We start from the raw sequence: 20,016 nt of genomic DNA, 5'->3' as shown, positions 1-20,016 counted from the left end.
CCACAAAAAGAACTAGAGTACTAGTTTAATGACTACTTTGGTTAACACTGTCCCTGTTACTATTGGTCACTTTCTACCTCTCTGCCCTAATTTTATTTGACCTTAGCACTTACTACTGTTTAAAGTAGTCTCATCCATCCATCACTCAATGGAACACTCAGTCAAGCAGGAGTTTCTGTGTCTCACAGTTGCATTCTCTATGCCTGAAATACATGGTACACAGATAATTTTCAAATATTTTTAAGCAAAAAACCAAACAGATGAATGACTATTTTACCTCAGTTTCCAAAGCTCCAAACACTCTCATCCCCTCCCTAGAATCCCACCTGCTAATTAACAGTGGTCAGAGGCCACCTGTCCTGTTGTTCCTCAGGTTAGGTCTGCTTCCCTCCTCTACGTATGTTTATATCTTGGCTTCTTTTAAGATATACTTTAATCGCTGTTCCTTTCCTAATTTTGTGTTTCATTTTGCCTGTTCCCAATACTCATTAGATTCTCTGTGTTAAACACAAATAAATCCTTACTTTTAAGAAGATAATATCAAATTTTAGTAGATATTACTATCCAGCAATGAATAATATGTTTGGTAAATAATGTAATTCAGCAATGTTACAGCAATGATAAAATTCTGAGTATTCTTAGGTTTCTAGAAATTATCTATTCTGAAGCATTGTGACTTAGGAGACCTATAACATACTATTTTAACATTTTTGTCACCTAGACTGAATTAGTAATCAAGAAATTAAAAATGTAAATTTAATAGATTAAAATCACAATTCTAACCTGAGAACAAAGTAGTGATTACTAAGATCTGAATTAAACACACAGTTGAAGTAAACTAAGACAAAGCTCTCAAGTGTAAAACTACACATTTTATTACATTTGAAACTTAGTGGGTTCGTCAAGAGTTGTATCAGAACAAGCAGAAGCCCATGCCTTTTCACATGCTGAGAGTTTGATCTCACTTATTTAAATCAGCAACTTAATTTTAATGCCTTCTATAGCTATATATTGCATACTATTAAATACAGTATAATCTATATACTATTGCAATACAGCTGGAAGCATGAATGGTATTTGGTATTATTTTATGGCTATTTTAATTATGAAATGATACAATGTACACTTATCTATTTCCCTAGACTTTGTAGTCAACCTCTGTATTTATTGTGCTTATAAATGTTGTGTTCAGTTTTTTTTCAGAAACTATCACTCAAACCCAATCTTCCTGAGATTTAAAAAATATTCTAAATCTGTTGGAGAATTGAATATAATTTATTTTGTTTTTGTTTTTGTTTTTGTTTTTGTTTTTGGTACTGGGAATCGATCTCAGGACCTTACACTTGCCAGGCAGGCACTGTGCTGCTGAGCTATATCCCCGAGTTGAACAGAATTTAGATTGATTAAAGTTATATTTTTTTACAAAAATAAATCATGCTTGAAGAGTGAATTAAGAAAATGTGTGTGTGTGTGTGTGTGTGTGTGTGTGTGTGTGTGTGTGTGTGTGATGCCATATTCGCTGGAAGGGTCAGCAGCCCTGAGGAGCCCTGTTTATGAGCAATATTAACACCAAATAGAGAGCTTAGCAATGTCTGCTTCTAAAAATAAACCCTGTGTGTCTCTTGCTGTCATCATCAACCAGAGTCTTGTGTGCTCCGTGACAGAAAGTATCAAGGTTGCCTCTTTGCCTTTCCACAAGCATTACACATGGCTACCTAAGGACTTTTTTCCCTCAAGGTGGCCAAGATAAAAAGAACTCTGCCATCACCCTAAGGGCTCATTTAAACAACATTATTGCCCCTTAAGTAGACAGTTATCATGTTGTTTTGGCAGCAGGAAGGAATCTGTGGTTTTACTTGAATGTTATTCTTCTTTATTTAAACTACTAGAAATAACCCAAAAATGACAGAATGCTCTTTCTATAAATAATCATTCCAGTGTAGAGTTATATTAGGAGGTAACTCAGATGGCATGATAACGCCTAACGAGCTAATCTTAGACCTGCGATGCCATAAGATAGAAATACAGAGGCTAAGAATAACTGACCCAGAGGAGTCAGCCTGTTAGGAAGAGGCACAAGCATGTGGACAATGCAGGTTCTAACGCACTTTATGATCTCCCGAAAGCTTCTCTCTCTCGGGAAGACACTAAATTGCAATGGTCATTAATTTGATAAACAACGAAGCTTTTAAAATGTATTGATTCATCAAGATGGCTCAAGATTCTCACGGCAAACAAGATCATAAAGAATAGCTGATGGATATGAGTTTGCTCTTGCATAATTAGTATGTAATTGGTATATTTTAGGCTTAGGCCCCCCAACAGAATGTACAATATCCATCTAACGAGGTAAAATTTAAGATAAAATACAAAATCATGATAATATATTAGTATTGCTACTCAGTTTTTATTCGAACTGTCCAAACTGGACCTGAATTGGATGAATATATATTCAAGCAGAATGTGGATTTTGTCAGCTAGATCTTTATGTTAGATCAGAATTTCTCGCTGCATGTTGAAACTAGAATTTGAGTGGAGACACAGACTTTATTAATCCCATGTTTCTAGGTAAAGACCAAAGTGGGCATAATTCAAACATGTTTGGTCAAAAAAACAAACACCGCAGTATTAGTTTTCTAAAAAATATACTCCGTTGCTGAAATACATTAGTCATAACGTGCTGTTTTGGAATAGAGCTAACTTGATCCTATGACTATGTTCTGTGAAACATGGTAGACCCTTGAAGGTTTCCTTAAGCTCGCCCCAGCCCTGGACAGTATTTTAATTACCAAGCACTGAAAATTTGCTTCAAGACTTTCAAAATGGTGGCCTAGTTGTATCTTCAACCTCCCAGAATTACAAAGTCTGTCTAGATGTGGTTTATAAATACTATATGGCTGATACCACCTTTTTAGTACCTAAGAAATATGAATATGCTAAGCATTTTTCGCTTTGAGCAAAATGGCCAAGGTTGAAAACTTGACCCTGCCATTTCCTACCTGTGGAAATTATCAGTAAATGTGTTTCACTTTGAACCTCTCTGGTCAACTGTAAAATATGAATATTGCTGCAACTACTCCATGTCTCATTAAATCATAATGAGGGTTAAATGACAAAGCAATGCCTGGTACAGAGAAAGTTTCAAAACATTAGGCATTTTATGTCAGTACTAAAAAAAATGACCAAAAACGTGATGAAAAAGCACATGTATGTGCATGCTTATAACCCCAGCACTGGGGAGATTGAGGCAGGAGGATTACTTGTGAGTTCAAGGCGCACATGGGCTACATAATGAGTTCAAGGTCAGCCTGAATTACATAGATCCTGCCTAAAAAAAAAAAAAAAAAGATAAAAAGATATGTATACCATCACTAATGTTCTGATTTGCAAATAATTAGAAAAATCAGTAGAGTATGTCAGAAAAAAAATGAAAAGGATAGCTGATGGTGATAACTTTGGATTCAAAACACACACCTGAAATTTAATTGTAAACAGATTTTCAAAGTACTATCAAGCGTAAAGTTAAAATAATGTTCTCTTTATCAAGAGCTTTTACTACCATAGATTACCCTACTTGGGGTTCTCTGAACACTGTTGGGTAAATATATTTTCACTAAAGTAAGAACTCCCAAATGACACCATTATTTAATAAAACTCCTATGAAATATAAGTTTCTTAATTTGGTTTATTTCAATTTTAATTTCAAGTTTCAATTCTGAAAGAACTTTATGACATTCTCATATCTGAATACAGTTTGGAAATGTCATGCCTTAGACACTCATTAAAATCTACCTCAAGCAAAGTGAGAATAACATCAATATAACATCAAACAAGAATAACATCAAATGAGTCCATCATGAAAAAAATTACAAATTTAAATGTTTCTAATGTAAGTGGTGGACCAAGAGGAGAAGCAGGAAAATAAGGTGGGTATTTCCAACCTTATCAGCATGCAAAAGTTCACTCATAAGTAAATGACTAGTTATATTCTGTGGTTTGGTAAATTTCTTTCTTCCTTAAAAGTGGTTTTCATTGGATTTAATTATTGGGTATTTTAAAAACCATATGCATAAAAGACTACCTATTTTACTATGGAAAAGTTAATATTATGATATGAATGGAAAAGAAATTCTTTTAAAAACACAAGAATTACTTACTTCTGTATTCATGAGTCACAGTAACTTAGAGTAACCTAAATCTAATGTTCTCTGGTAGCACCAAAGAAGGTAGGTCATTTAATTGTAAAAATTTTAAATTAATTTTGTTTTGGGTGAGTGACTTAGTTGAAAAAGAATGAGGGACATTAATATAATTTCTTGTCTTTCTGCCTCCTTATTGCCAACCTTCTGCAATCAAAAACAAAAAAAGGGTTGTTGACTGTTCTCCCACCAGATGCCAAAGGACTCACCAATTGCTTGCTTTAGGTCCCTGCCCAGATGACCTCTTTGAGGAGGCCTTTGTTCTGATCATGCAGTGACAGGCCTCTGTCCAGCACTACTATGGGCCCCTCCCCTCAACACTGTACCCTCCCTCCTGGCTGCATGCTTTTTCCTCCTTCCCTTCCCTGGCTTGGATGGGAGCTCAGAGAGAACTATTTGCCTCTTTGGTTCCATGCTGCATCCCAGCTGGCAAAATACCCCTGTTGTATAGGACACAGTCAGAGAGTTTTGTTTTGTTTTGTTTTGTCTTTTTAGAGATAGGGTCTCGCTATGCAATTCAGGCTGGCCTTGAGCTCACTTTGTAGCCCAGGCTGGTCTCGAACTCACAACGATCCTCCTGCCTCAGCCTTTCCAGTTCTGAGATTATAGGTGTGTGACAGCACTCCTGGCCAGAAAGTATTTTTGAAATAAATGAATGATAACAGTGCTTCAAGATGTACTATCTGATGTGCTTGGTAGTATTGAGAAGAGTTTTGAAGTTCTGGTAGAGAATTTCTTCTCTGCTAGTGACAGGCATACAGAAAACTAACCAAATGTAGAAACAAAGCAATTATCAATTCTAGGAAAAGAAAAAGTTATTTCCAGAGAGGAAATGAAATTATGGAACACTACATGAATCAGCTATGAATTTTTTTAAGCTATAACAACGTAAGCATTGAATAAAGGTCTAACCCCCACCCCCTAAAAAAAAAAAATGAAAAAAATTGCCAATAATAAGGGCATAACACATCCCAAGATAACCACTGGCAGTGCAATTTCCCTTCAAGAAAAGGCCTATGTATCTTGGAAGTTCACCTTCAAAAGTCATTTTCATGAGTTTTTATTTCAACTAAATTGGTTCAATATATTCCAGTTCAGAAAAAGTTAAAACACAGTCATCATCCTATGGTGTAAAAATTGTTCATTGTTCTCAAAATGCAATAATTATGAAAACCTAGTGGCAAAGACATTATATTCTGAATATTTAAAGATAATCTTCCTTTCATATATTGAAAACAATTCATATATTATTAAATTTCACTAAAATTTTTCTGCATCTTTGACAGCCAATATTAAAATAATACTCTCTTCAAATTTGTGATAAACATTTGCAATGCGTCTGGTGGCAATGTTGATTTTCCCTTTTTTCTAAAAATAAAGAAGACTTATACCTAGGGTTCCAATTTTTGTCCAGAAATATGCTTTTCAGTCTTTCTACTAGGGGGCTTTAACAACACATAGCATATCTATTCAACACTAGTAAAAAGTTATGCAATGTTTAAACAGAGGTATTGTCTTCATGATAATGAAGTAGCAGCCATAATTTAATTAAAAAGTAAACTAAAAGCATAGTCCATTAATTTATTTATAGTTTGAAACTAAAAGCTAAAGAAAATTGCAAATAAGGAAATTTCAATTACCAATATACGACATTGACATTGTACCAGCTAATTTTTATTTCTCTTCCTCCTTTTTTCCTCCCAATACAAACTTAAGTTCAGATATCCATCTTTCTGGGTTCATCCAATAACTGGTTAAGAATGGGCAGATGATCCTACTTGGACCACTGAGTTATAAAGGATGATCTGCTGTGGAAGTTCTGGATAACATGTCTTAAAAAGAGACCCCAAAGAAGCAATGTTTGCCTTCTTTGACTATGGAATTTGTCATGCTTCAACATCTAAGAAGGCTGGAAGTGCTACAAGTCCACTTGTGACCACTGGAGGAAGCAACTTTCTAATTATGGCACCCAAGGCAGAGTGGAGCTATCTGAGGAAGGACTTGACACAGTGACATTATTGAGCACCTGGTGCAGTCTGATCACCCAGATTTTACTAAATGATAAATGCTCTGGCTGTTTGTCACTTGGGGGTAGAATTTTCTTTCACTTACAGAGGAAAACCACCTAACTTAAATTAATCATTCTTAGTATTTTGGTATAATAGCTTTATGTGAGAACATATAGGACACTTTTTAAAAGATATACACCTATTATAAAAATTCATATGAAGCAAAAAATGTATGACAGTAAAAATAAAAGCTCTTCCCTTTCACCAAATGCCCAAAACAAAATCTTTCCTGATTTCTAAATATAAATTCTTTGGGGACATGGAGATATAAAAAATAACATTTTCATAAACAATAAGATCATTATTTATGTTTTCATTTTTTAATGAATTGAAATATATATATACATAAATTTAGCAGATTTAAAACTGTACTTAGGGGCCAGGGACATAGCTCAGTGGCACAGCGCCTGCCTGGCAAGCATGAGGCTGTGAGTTCAAGTCCTGATACAAAAAAATTAAATAAATAAATAAATAACTGTATTTAAAGGAACTATAAATACATTAAATGTTTCCTCATCATAAGAGATACTGTTTCCAAAACAATCTAAGGTTAAATAAACTTCTTTTTTAAAAAAAAAAAAATCGATGTTTGCTATCTTCTCTTGAAAACAGTCTGTTTCTATTTTAAGCAGCAGAGAATGTGTCCATGGTCACTAAGGGAAATATATTAGCACTTTCGCACATCCTTTCGCCTCACCTCTGCCTAGTACCTCATGTTGGTTAGCTTTACTGAATTGTCTGTATTGCCCTAGTTTATAACATTTGTTTTCTGTCCCGTAGTCACAGTTTAAGTCACAGTTCTTAAAATTGATTCAGTAGCCTTCTCCAATATTTTTACTCTTTTTTTCTTTTGAATTTAGTTGTTTTATGTTTTAAATTCATCTCTTCATACTGTGTGTATCAGTTACAGTCTTTCTGACTATTCATGCTTGAGAATTTTTACCCTGTGTATTTTCTCTATATTGCCACGGCACGTTAAGTATAAGCATAGACTGTCCTTCTCTGAGAACCTTAGAGATTTTTCTTCATTGTCTTCTGGCACTGACTCTGGGGAAGTCTGATAGGCCTCCTGAGCCCCTCTGCATTCCATCCTTCCACCTACCCCTCTTTTCCTGTCTGAACTCCTAAAGAATTATCATTTGACAGACCAATCAGGATGTACCTCTGCACCGAGCATTTGCATCAAATTTTCCTAAAAGAGGAGTGCTGTCAAAACTACAGGGCTTTGTTTTCTTTGTAGTGAAATTATCTTTCATCATTTTTGCAAAAGTATCTTCAGTTTCATTGTATTGGTATATCAGCTTCTAGGAGACACATTATTTTTTGTTGTTAGTTGCTCTCTATCTTTAAAATATACTGACATTTCTCTAATACATTAACTTATTTTGCTTTTCCAATCACTTTAGTTATTTTAACCTTTCCCTTCTTATCAGCAAAGACTTTCACTGGGATCTATTCCATTTCCTACTACTTTGATAACCAGTTTTGTGAAGGTTTTTTTTTTTTCATTTCCACATTATTTCCTTAGACCTAAATTTCCTTTTCCATCCCATTCTCCTGTTTTATCATTCTCAATTTTGAGATCTTGCTTAATGGAATTTATTTTCTTTTTTTCTTTTTTTTTTCCCTTGGTTTTTTTCCGGTACTGGGGATCGAACTCACGACCTTGTGCTTGCCGGGCAGGCGCTGTGCCCCTGAGCTAAATCCACAGCCTTGGAATTTATTTTCTTACTGAGTGGGTGCTATTTGTGGAAAGCAGTTATGAGACAATTCCATGGATTAAGGAGTGAATGTTTTTCTCATTTGTGGACTCTCTAAAAGTAGTTGAGGAAAGGGTATCGCATTCCAACGAGCTGTGGAACAGGTCTCCAGTTGGGAGTGTTGCTCTGAGACCTTTTCTCCAGAGATCATGTTTCTTTGCCTTCTTCCATGTCTCCAGTTTCTTCCCCAGGATCCTTTCTACTATTCCTTGTTCACAAAGGAAAACAAGGACAACCAAAAATGCGGAGGTTAATCCACTCATTTTGCTTCTTTCCAGATTTAGGAATGCTAGGATTCTCAGGATGGCTGCCACTTGCCAGTACAATTCTGGAGAGGAGTCTCTGTTCTGATCAGACTACCACTTCCATCTTTTCCCACCGCTATTGGTTTTGGAGGTATGGTGAATTGGGTTACACAATTTTCTTTGCTCAGTTATGTTGAATATTGTTCCAGGTAGAGGTGGTTTGCTTCCTGGCTTTTACTTTTGGGGCGGGGGGGTTACTTCATTATTTAACAGTGGTGAGAAATTATTCAGTGTATTTTCAAATCTTTCACCTCCAAAATTAAAGTTACAACTTAAGTTCAGAATCTGAATGGTAGATGTCTGAAGGATGTGTTATTTAATGGATGTAGTAAGAATCATACTACCTGTGTCATTCTCTGAAACATGAAATATTCATCATGTCCTCCATCTTAGTGTACCCTATTTATAACTAGTTTTTGATTGATACCTATCCACTATTGCAACCAATAACAGTCTTATCAGTGAATCTAATCTGAGATTGAGAATGGCAAAGTAGTACTTATGGGGAATACTAGAAGTGATTCTTCACACGACACTAACAGTTCACAGACTTACATTTTCATAATTAGATTGTGCTTTTCAAGTAGACATAAGTGACTACTGAATAGAAAATATTCTCTTTCTCTTCATACTACACACAGGAACCAAAGGATTGGGGAAAGGACAAAATGCATTTTAATAAAGAATCCAAGATTTACATTTAAATGTTTTTCTTTTTTACCCTAAAATATGAACACATGGTGAAAACTGAATTTTCCTTATTATGTCTATATCTGATATTACTTCTATACAAACTCTAGGGAAATCCTTCATAATACTGCGTGGAAAGCTCTGCCATCCAACATGGTGAGAAACATGCCCAGCAACAGGCAAACCCCCCGATCCTGCCAGCCCCTGCTGAGAGACCTCAGTCAGTCAATATTTGTACCTCCCTCAATTTCTGCCACAGTTATCACCTATCCTGGCCTACATGAGCCACAGAATTTGAGATGTACGTGGCAAAATGTGTCATTCACAGTGGATTCCAAAATTTTAGATGACAGTTTTTTAACTAAAAGGAGATTATCGGACTACAATATAAAGCCAGATACTAAACATCTCAGTTCTACCTAACGTGTTTAACCTGACCAGGTCAGTATTAAGAAAACATGCAACCACGTACAGCACTCGTAATTCAACTGCATATAAAGAGCTCTGACCAAAAGTAGTATATATTGACATATAATAGCCAATATAAGTAGAACAAAAAATGAGAATTGCTAATAACAATTATTCAATAAAACTAACTTTTAAAATAATCTTGAGAAATTTGCTACTAGAGTTTCACTGATTCGTCACAGACTCAGCAATCACTTTCTCTCTGATTACTAATTATACAGTGAGACACTTCTGAGCACACACACAAATGCTGCCCTAATGCATAGTCACAATTTGTGTACAGAAAAGACTTATCAGACCAAGATAACCAAAGAAAGGCTGATTTACACCATAACTAAAGAAACCTGACTATGGATATAAAAAATTGATTCTCCCTATGACCTGTAACCTATAATTTAACTTAGCCAGCTTGTTCAGCAAAGTACAACGTGACACTGCAGAGCCAGCAACTCAGATTTAGTCATTAAAACTTGTAAAGATAATAGTGACTGTATACTTCAAATACCTACTGCTGCATATGAGCCTCATAAGAATGCCAAGAGACAAGCTGGACGACATCATTATTCTTTAGTTTGAAAATGAGCAAACCAGTTAAACAATGAGCCCACAGCCGACCTTGTGGGAAATAGAATTTTTTTTTTACAGAACTTTTGGTTCTTTGGACAAGCACTCACTCTCTACCACTCTGCACTGCTGCCTACTTCTCTCTTTCAGATCCAAAGATTCCATCCATTTTTCCTCCTAAGAATCACAACCAGGTCCCCAGTGCAGGTGGAAGGCGAACGGGATTTGTAAACAGAGTATATTAGAGAAGCCCACCCTTGATTTAGCGATTACAACACAGGACCAGCCGTGCTGATGGTGGCTCGCCAGCACTATCATCCATCCGTTCTCTAGCCCCACAGCAGTGGTTCTCAGTTTGCTAACAGTTACAACAGCTGGAGAGATTTAAGAAAAAGCAGTGTCCATCCTTTATCTGTCACCAATTGAAACAGAGAGCTTAAGGGTGGAATAATAAGCATTATACTCTGCAGAATGCTCCTGGTGACTTAAGTGTGAGAACCAGTGTCTCACAGAAACTACACAAGAAAGACTCAGTGAATTAAACTTAAGGATATGATACAGGAAACAAAACCAAATGCTACACAACATCACAGGAAGGATACAATTTGTGTTTCAAATTTTACAAACAAGGTGACTTTGAGTTTCTTTATTTACCCCAGACAGGTTAGGGCCTTGATGTTAACCGTATCACTTATCATTTAATAGCTAGTGCTTCAATGTTGCTTCATAGAGCTCATAACAGAATGGGTAGTCTCAAGCACCGCCCTGTTTGAAAATGTTGCTGCTTTGTACACACATTACTAACTGTCAGGGAATAACAATCTTAACTGAGAAGGGAGTGAAGCTGTGTGTGATTATCTAACGTGGAGAAAGAGCAAAGCTTGCTAACACCTGTAGCCAGCCCTAGTGGCACTAGGCAATTGCTACTTGATAAGCCCACCCATGTTTCTACCATTTGAAAGAAATATTAAATTTATACACAGAGGCAAAGACTGAAAGGATGATGCTTAGTACTGAAAAGGCATCTATAACAGTTATTTTCAAAATTTAATGCTAAGTGACCAGTTCCATCCCTGACATACCCATTGACCTGTCCCCAAGTCCTTCTCAGCTTTCAGCCGCAATGATAATAAACTACTGTAATTCTGGGAGGTTTACTTCTGTTAAACAGACACTACTCACTTACGGAATTCCCATCAAGCCTACAAACACAAAATTGGAAAAAGTTGATATTTTATTTTGATTTCATGTGAAGGTTGTGTCAGAAGATTCTTAAAATCATCATGATCATTCAAGGTTTAAAGAAAACTTGCTTCAGGCAGAATTTGCAGATGGGAAGGCGGATTAGCACCAAAGCAGACATCGTGCCAACCTGTGGAATATCCGACTGCATACCTAGCCCTAGCTCTACAACATAAATGCTGCTTTACGTTGCATTCATATCACGTAAATCGTGGCAGTGGTCTATAACTACGATTAAGCCTACAAAGGAACTTAGAAGATCTCAGGAAGAACTTCAAGGCAATGCAGCTTGAAGTACTCAAAAGAGGACAGAAACAGAGCCCCGGAAGCTTTGTGAACTAGGTACAGAGAACACATCGAAAAGCAATAATTAAAAATACATGATATTGCCCTGAGAAGCGCCTTCTCCCATCCACACATCCTTGAGGGTACAAGCACATCCACAGAGGAACTAGAAATTGGAATCTGTTACTGTTATCCTTTAAAACACTGCACCTGCTTCTAACACATTTATAAGTGTGTGTGCCACTGCATCTGCCTGACAATGCCAGACTTCCCAAATGTTTTGGGAAAAAAAATTAAAATAAGCATCTGCTAATAACAATTTCATTTCATCCTAAACAGTTTCATTTTGTGCTGAGGAGAAAAAGCCAAATGATGAAAAAGAACAAAACTACCTTTAAAACTCTGCAGCAAGCACATTTCAGAAGGTAGGACTATAAATAGATGCATACTGTAAATATAAATTCATCAGGCTGGCTGAGGCTGCGATTTAAACTGAAGCTCCAGTATGAACTTACCTGATTTAAAGTCCTTTCGGCATATGCTTACAACCAGCACAGATCTCCTTTTTCTAGCTGCATAGTAAAGCAAAACACCCTCCACTCTATTCTACTTATCTCACTCTCATCTCTCATCAAAGGCAATACTTTGCAATTTCATTCAGAAGCAGCCGTCCCCGTACAGACTCAGAATATGCACAGAAACAGTAATGGAAGGGATCTAAGTTAAACCCCACAGCCGCACCAAGAAAACACCAACATCCCACCGAAAAGGCAGCAGTTTCTAACAAGAGGTGCTTTTTTTTTTTCCTTCAGTTCATTTTCCAAGCTAGCCCTTTTGCAACAGAAAACCTCTCGGTAATGAAAAAGGATCTTACCTGAGCTGATCATACTGTGCATTCTTTGCTGAGCCAAGAGCTGCTCCCGTCCAGCCACCCCATCTGAGGAAAAACAAGAGTCACTCTCGTAAATTGTCTGCAGCATAATCCAGTCACTCTTCCTTCAGCTACATGAAAGATTCATCACCGCTCAGTGCACTGGCCCCAGGAGCTACCCTGGCTGGTCCTCCCTCCTCCCCGAGGAGAAGCAGCAGAGGATCAACTTCAACAATGATTTCTTTTCTGCTCAGAGGACAGACACTTTTAAAAAGACCTGGGCACTTTCCCCAGGTGACCAACCTGTGTGCAAAGTGGAAAGGACAGAGTGGATGCTAGAGCTCTCTGGAGTTTTAGGTTATCCCGGAAACTAAAAGCAGGTGGGAAACAGGAATGTGCTTCGAGGTTATTTCTTTGTCAGAATAAGTAGAAAAATATTTAACTCTACCCACGAGAAAAAGAAACCAATTAAACCTGGCTTATAGCTCTTCAGGCAGCTAGGGTTTCTTTGCAAGAACCCTCAGTCCTGCAAGTGGCTCCAGCCCGTGCCCCTCTCCTATCTGTGAGTCTCTCTCTTCCCTTTCTCAGTCTCTCTCAGCTCAAGTTGGCTAAAGCCAGTGATAATCCATTTGCATATGAATCAACAACAGCATGGCCCACAGGCACAGAAATAGAACAATGGTCGGCCTGAGCCAAAAATAGGTCAAGCATGGCCGAGTGATTGGAGCCTGCATTAATGCATTTAAAAATACCCCAGCAAACCCAGCTGTCCAGCCTCTATCTTTCAAACCATAATTCTCTGTTGCAGGGCCTTAAAAGCAATTAACCCTTTCCTCCCTCCAAGCTTGCTTTTTCTGTACTGTTTCCATACTGGCAATTCGTGTCCAAAGCAAGAAAGGCAAGGAAAAAAAAATTAAGAATCATAATTCTAAAAGGGCAAATGCACATACATTTAATTTCATTTTATTTTTGTAGTATGTGTTTTTGGAAGAGAGAAGAGAGAAGTGCAGAGCTCTGTATTGGTTCTAAAATAATACTGGAAGCTTTTGCTCATAATGTGGTTTCTGCCTCACCCACGCACAGCAATCCTGGTGTTCTATTTTTGTTGCCTGTTTCTCTGGCTACACTGCAGTTGGCTGTAGCACTAGAAGCTTTGCTGCCTTCTAGTTTCAGCACTGACAGGAGATTTAGTGGAGGTAGTTTTGGAAAACAAGCACACCCCAGAATAAAATTTTTATGAAGGACTGGCTTGATTTTGTTTTACTTGCTATTTATGTAGGGCAATTGTCCATTTCAGAAATCCTAATGCGATCTTAGTACCAACTATCAATTTTACTGCATCCAGTTCCTACTATGTCTTAAAAACATGCCCAAAACAAAATCATGGCTTAGACCTGAAATGCTGCACTCTCAGGCTAAGTCCATATTACTTGCAAAAGGAAAAGGAAAGGGAAAAGAAAATGATACTCCCTTACGGATGCAGAATTACTGAATATCTGCATTTGTTGACAGATATATTCACTACCCAGATACATACTGTGTTCATCTACACACTGGGTAGCTTAAACATAAACCTTGATTTTCTATAGAAATAGATAACAGCTGATAGAATCCCAGACCAGCACACTTTGTGACATTCACTTAAAAAGTAAATGCACTGCACAGTACTAGATAGTGTAACACTTGTATGATCGCTGTTGTACATTTGTAATTTTTGTTTTGTTTTGTTTTTTTGTTTTTTTCTGGTACCGGGAATCGAACTCATGATCTTGTGCTTGCCAGGCCCGCGCTGTGCTGCTGAGATAAATCCCCAGCCCCGCTGTTGTACATTTGTAACATCATTTCTCTGTTCTGCATCCTGAATGGAGATGCTAGCATCTAAACATTTCCAAGAGGAACAAAAGTGCGAGTCCACCAGTCATGGAATCTCTCCTGCTTTTCTGAACTAGATCAAAAAGAAAGATATCATTCTTAAGGGATGGATGGCAAATGGCAAAGAAAGGAGAAAAGGAGGTATTGTAAGTTCCCCAGAATAGTCAGGTGGAGGAAGGCTTTTGGTCAGGGTATGAGACAAGCACACGCAGAGTTGTGGTGAAAAGAAGAAATATGTCAACTTATTGATCAGAGAACCCACTGCTGAATTTCCCTCTTTCATAGATTAATTTCTGTTTAATGCCACATTTCCTGAAAAAAAAAAAAAACATATTTGGACAGATAAGTTACAAGATTTCTTTTTAAAATTGGTTAATCCAAGTTGCATTTAACTTAAGCTAACCAACAAAACCTTATGTCCATACCCGAAGGTAACAAAATTTGATTCTACCTGATATTACAAACTTTAGGTTAAGAAATGTGGGCATAACATTCAAGGGAGAGATACAGTCTGGCTGCAAAAATTTCCTTCAGGATGACATACTTGGTTACCACACATAACATTTTAGACCTGGGAGGAAAGAGAAACTGTCCACGATGGTCTTCAGACTTGGGCTCGGGGCCCACGGGGAGCTGGGAGCTGCCTTAGTTTCCTTTAGAAGAGGTTGGCCTCTCCTATCACTGCAGCTCTATTTTATCTGTTTACCTTTGGGGATACAATATTTCTGTCTTTTTTTCATTCTCTCAAACACTTAAATAGCATTGGTATCAAAGTATATTTGACAAATCAAGATACTATATATTTAAGGTATACAATCTGCAGATTTAATATACACATGAAATCACTACAGTCAAGCTACCTGTCTGTCAGCTCAGCAAGTTACTTTTCTTTCCTCCTTCCCTTCCCTTCTCCTGCTTTCTATTTTCCTTTCCTCTTTCCTCCCCTGCCCCCAGGGAGGACTAAACAGACTTGCTTAAGATAACCCAGGTAATTAACCGCATAGGTCTAGCCTTGATGTTCTCTAGTCCTAATATTTTTTTTTCCTTACTAAAATCAAACAAATAATTCTCTGGAATATTTAGAATAAAATTTAATGTGACCATTGGATGACAAATACAATCACTGTCTAAATGTTCACAATGTTTTTAACAAAACATAGAAAAACCATGATAAACTTATGAGGGATAACACAATCATAATACTGGCATAATATATGCCTACACAGCTCTTGTTGTTTTATGCTTAATTACACCCTCAATCCCACAATTGACAAAAAGGATCTCCAAGCATTTATTGTCATAAACAAAAAATAGAACAGACTCCAGAATAGTGAGTTAGTAATTATCCTATTTCTCAAAGGTTCCGGGAAAAGGCATTCCTATATGTCTTCATTTTGACCAAGTTTTTAACTTGAGGTTTATTTACATTTCCTCCCAGCATTCTTTCAGTATTTTTCCCATTGGCAGTCTAGTTTTTCATTTAACTCTTACTAATGAAAAAAAAATTTTAGTGGGAACACATACTGTACATATAGAATAGATCCCACTCATCTCTAGAAAAAAATAAGCACCATCTAAATCACCACTTCAGGTGTGGATTACCATCGTGCTGCAATTTAAAATTTCAAATGTTATAAAATTGAGTTAATTCTCATGCCATTTCAATAATGTTGGTAAGGAAGTGTGACTAAGTTTCTTTTGGGGCATTTACTAAACCAGTGTTACTGATTTGGGATAAAAGATATATTTTCTAAGGACTTTAAAAAAAAACTAATACAAATATCAAGCTTAAAAGGTAGTATAAAAATCTCAATATAATTAATTTTAATTCACTTTAATAAGAATTTTTGAAACTGATATAAACATAATACTTTGCATTCATATAGGTAAAATTTGTCAGAAAAAAAAAAACTAGTGCATAAACTAAGTTCCCAATTTAACAGAAGGCAGGAATGAGAATCAAATCCCAATGTAAACATGTTATTAAATCAGGATTTTTATGAATATATTTGACCACATAACAAAATGTATTAGAAAAACTGATGCCAGAAATATCCTCAGACCTCTAGTTTACAATGACCTTTTCTCACATCAATCTTATTGATGACAGAAGACCCTACCAGGGAAGGTAGTATATATGATTTATTCTACCACAAAATATCCTCTGTTCATCTCTAATCAAGCAGACTTTTCATAAGGGACTGAATCCTCTGAGTTTGGAGTCTAAGCTTTAAAATAACCCCTGAAATTCTGAACTGTGCTTTATCACAAATGCTACAAATTACTTGGCAGTAAATGATGACCCTCACTCACTCAAGCATTCACTGACATTCTTTCTTTCCCAAACCTCAATTTCTCAAACTGTTGCAGGATAAAGTCTTACACAACTGTTTATGGTCAACAAACTTGGTACTTTTAGGTCCTCAAGGAGAAGGAGGGATAGAGAAAGTAAAGTGTATATTACTGTTTGGGTAATTATCTTATTTATCTGAATTTTCTCTTAGAGGAACAGCACGAACTTCAGCGGATATTGGACACTTTATTTGCAAGTGATTCTTCTCAAATGTAAAAGGGTGATGGGTTATCAAACAATTTTTAGATGAGAAAGTCATGCCAGAACCCATCAGCAAAAACGCATCTGCAATAAAATTCCAGGAAGACTTTTGTATGAAAGAACATCAATAATAGCAAAAACCCTAGAGCCACTGGCCTTACTTTGGTTGAAAATAATTTCTCCCCTAACTCTTCCCTTCAAATGAGATGAGTTGATTGATAAGTTAGTGTATTTTTTTTTTTTTTAAATTACAGAGGGTTCGACATGCAGTCTAGACCCTTTCCCTGAACTACTAAATCAGAATCTCTGGGAAGAATCTATATTTTAACAAGCTCTCCAAGTGATTCTGATGAACGAGAGGGTTTGAGAACCACAAGATTAGATCATCTTTCCAAAGTAGTAATTAGATGGCTAAAAATATAGATGGATAAAGTATCTTTTTGCTGCAATTTCAAATTAGCAAGTATTATTAGAGAACAATTTTTAAAAATGAAAATAATTAAATTCAATGCATTAATATGTAAAATATGGAGAGACTGAGGAGGGTTGTCCAGAACAGATTCTTGCAAAAACGAGACCAGCACTGTACTTTTAAGGCGATGGGCCTGTGTGTGCTGCTTTTCCTTGTTGAGCTGCTGTTTTAGGTTCTGTTTGTCTGAGTGTTTGCAAGTTGCACAGCCCTGTACTCAGAGCTCCAAGCAAACACCACAGAAAGAGAAACCAATCTGATCACGCACAGAAATATAATCAGAGGAATAAGTAAAACTTAGCGATCTTTTGGAAGAATCAAGAGAAGTCTGTTTTTTGTATGGAAGTCAGTCATTCATATGTTGAACATTATTTCCTAATCACAGTGCAAGCCCTGAAGGTACAGATATGAGCAGGAGTGACACAGCCTCTACTTTCACGGCATTGTCAGTTTTAGAAGAAGGACACCTAAGGTGATTCCTACTACAGAATTTGATAAGAAACTCTGTAAAACTAAATTTTATTTCAACCTTCCCTGAATTTTAATTGTAATCACAGCTTCAGTATCACAATAAATCTTGTAGGGCTACTATGAGAATTATAGAGAGCTGTATCATATCTGGCAAACACGAATTCAATAAATGGTAACTATTATTACTATAACTAGTAATAACCAAAATGGCCTCTATGGAATTATGATTTAAATTACTAAAATATTTGAAAAGCTGATACTCATCTACTTTTTCTAATATATATTCTTTAAAAAGTTATGTAGTTGAATAAATATTGAGTTCTGTACTTTTATCTACAAAAGCTTCATTCATTAACATTAAAAGATAACCTATTGTGCTTCCTATTGTATGACCAGAAGTTAACATACTGTCTGGCACATTATCACCCAATAAATATTTCCTCAATGAATGATTCCCTCTCCAGAATACTACTAAGAGACTACTGATCTAGACTAAATCCCTCATTTATTATTAAATCTCAAAAATTTATTGTTACACATTTCAGAGTTTCATGTTAAAATACCGATTTAATGATAATTTTTTAAAAGTTGAATGTGCCTATTAGAAAAATCATCATTTGTTGAAATCAAGTACGGTTTAATTCTATTTTCACATATTGTGTTCTCCTTGTGTTCCTGTTTTCCCACACATGAACTAACCACTGGAAAAGCCAGGCAGGCCACGGTCCACAGGAGAAACAACCTCATAGAGTCTCCCCAGTGTGGGCATCATTCTCTAGTAGAACTGGAGTGGACAAAATATTAAAATATCCTTCTTGGGGGCTGGGGATTTAGCTCAGCGGCAAAAGCGCCTGCCTGGCATGCGCAAGGTCGTGAGTTCGGTTCCCGGTACCGGAGAAAAACCAAAAAAAAATAAAAATAAAAAAAAAATAAAATATCCTTCTTGCAAGGTAATGGCACCAGATAGGTTAATATAAAATGCACTTGTCTCTCTACAACAGTGGATCTAATAACTGTAGCCATGACAGAGCTTCTAGGGAAGTCGGTTGCGCTGGCCAGGGTCCTCAAGCCCTACTTTTAATCAGGGGGTTCCACTGAGTCTACCATTTCCATTCAACGTTCTGAAATAAATACCTGAGAGCCTAAATATCTGAGAGCTGACTTTCACTCCTTTCAAAAGTCACATTAGAAACATACAACACAATTTCCACCCTTGGTGTACTGAGTATTTCTGTAACTAAAACTTACTAGTATTTCACATAAGAAAGCTGAGCAAGTCGACAGCATGTTGCATCAGTGTGTGTGCTATATATGCCTGATAAGTGCACATCAACACACACTAATAATGAAGCATCATTTTTCTACTAAACAGCATGTAGTTTGAAATATGAATCAACCTTGACAGACCTATGCCGTGATAAGTACACTAGGTGTGTGCAAGGAATTCACGACATCAGAAACTCTTAACAGAAATTGCAGTTTAACACAAGAACCGATTTTTTGGCTATAGAGTTATGAACATAAAAAAAAGTCCCTAAGTCCAGCTAAGTAGTAGTAGTATTCTGATCTGCTCTATTCATTATGCATTAAATGTGTAATTTTATATTGCTCTGCAAAGTAAATTTCCTCTTTATGTAGCTGCATCTTTAGTATTTACCATCTTGGAAATAAATGGGATTCTGAAAACCACAAACTAATTCACTCATGTGCTAGAATCAGGGTAAGAAAAATTTTCATATGCTAATGTAAGTATAGGAAATACAAAAAACTCAACCAACAGACCTTTGTGTGATTTCTTGCTACAAAGGACAAGTTGATACTCACTGTACCACGCCATGATCTCTCATCAAGTGAAATCAAGAGAATTCTAGAATGCTTAATTGTAAAAACAGAAATATTTTTAATGTTGCAATAAAAATTTGATTTCATTAGTCAGTCTAGTTGGATGCCAAATACCAAGTTTAACAAATTGTAACCCCCTAAAACAGAATTTACTTATTTTTAGACAGTTTAAAGTATTTATACCAACAGCATACAACTAAAGCACAAACATGTACAATTGCAATATCCCTAATGATATGGACCCGTAAGCATGAAATGTTTCCTATTCCAGGAGTCTGTTCTTATTTCAAGCAGGGAGACAAGGGACTCTAAGGTCTGTCATGTTCTCACCACAGTCTGACTTAGATACTTAAGC

General features: G+C 36.5%; 1 protein-coding gene across 6 annotated transcripts in view; it reads right to left on the bottom strand.

Moving 5' to 3' along the window:
* The window catches only part of Hdac9 (histone deacetylase 9), an 885,718-nt gene that overhangs the window by 485,447 nt on the left and 380,255 nt on the right, over window positions 1–20,016 (bottom strand). For 5 of the 6 annotated variants that reach the window (XM_005377344.2, XM_005377351.2, XM_005377350.2 and 2 more), the window contains one exon: window positions 12,457–12,519. In XM_005377344.2, the coding sequence (XP_005377401.1) occupies window positions 12,457–12,519 (63 nt within the window). Of the gene's footprint in view, window positions 1–12,456; window positions 12,539–20,016 lie in introns of those variants that run through there. The other variant, XM_005377349.2, reaches the window with a different exon arrangement.

This window comes from Chinchilla lanigera, unplaced genomic scaffold, assembly GCF_000276665.1.
Source record: "Chinchilla lanigera isolate Chin_1 unplaced genomic scaffold, ChiLan1.0 scaffold00009, whole genome shotgun sequence".
NCBI classification, from domain to species: Eukaryota; Metazoa; Chordata; class Mammalia; order Rodentia; family Chinchillidae; genus Chinchilla; species Chinchilla lanigera.
This window is presented reverse-complemented; position numbering and strand designations above follow the sequence as displayed.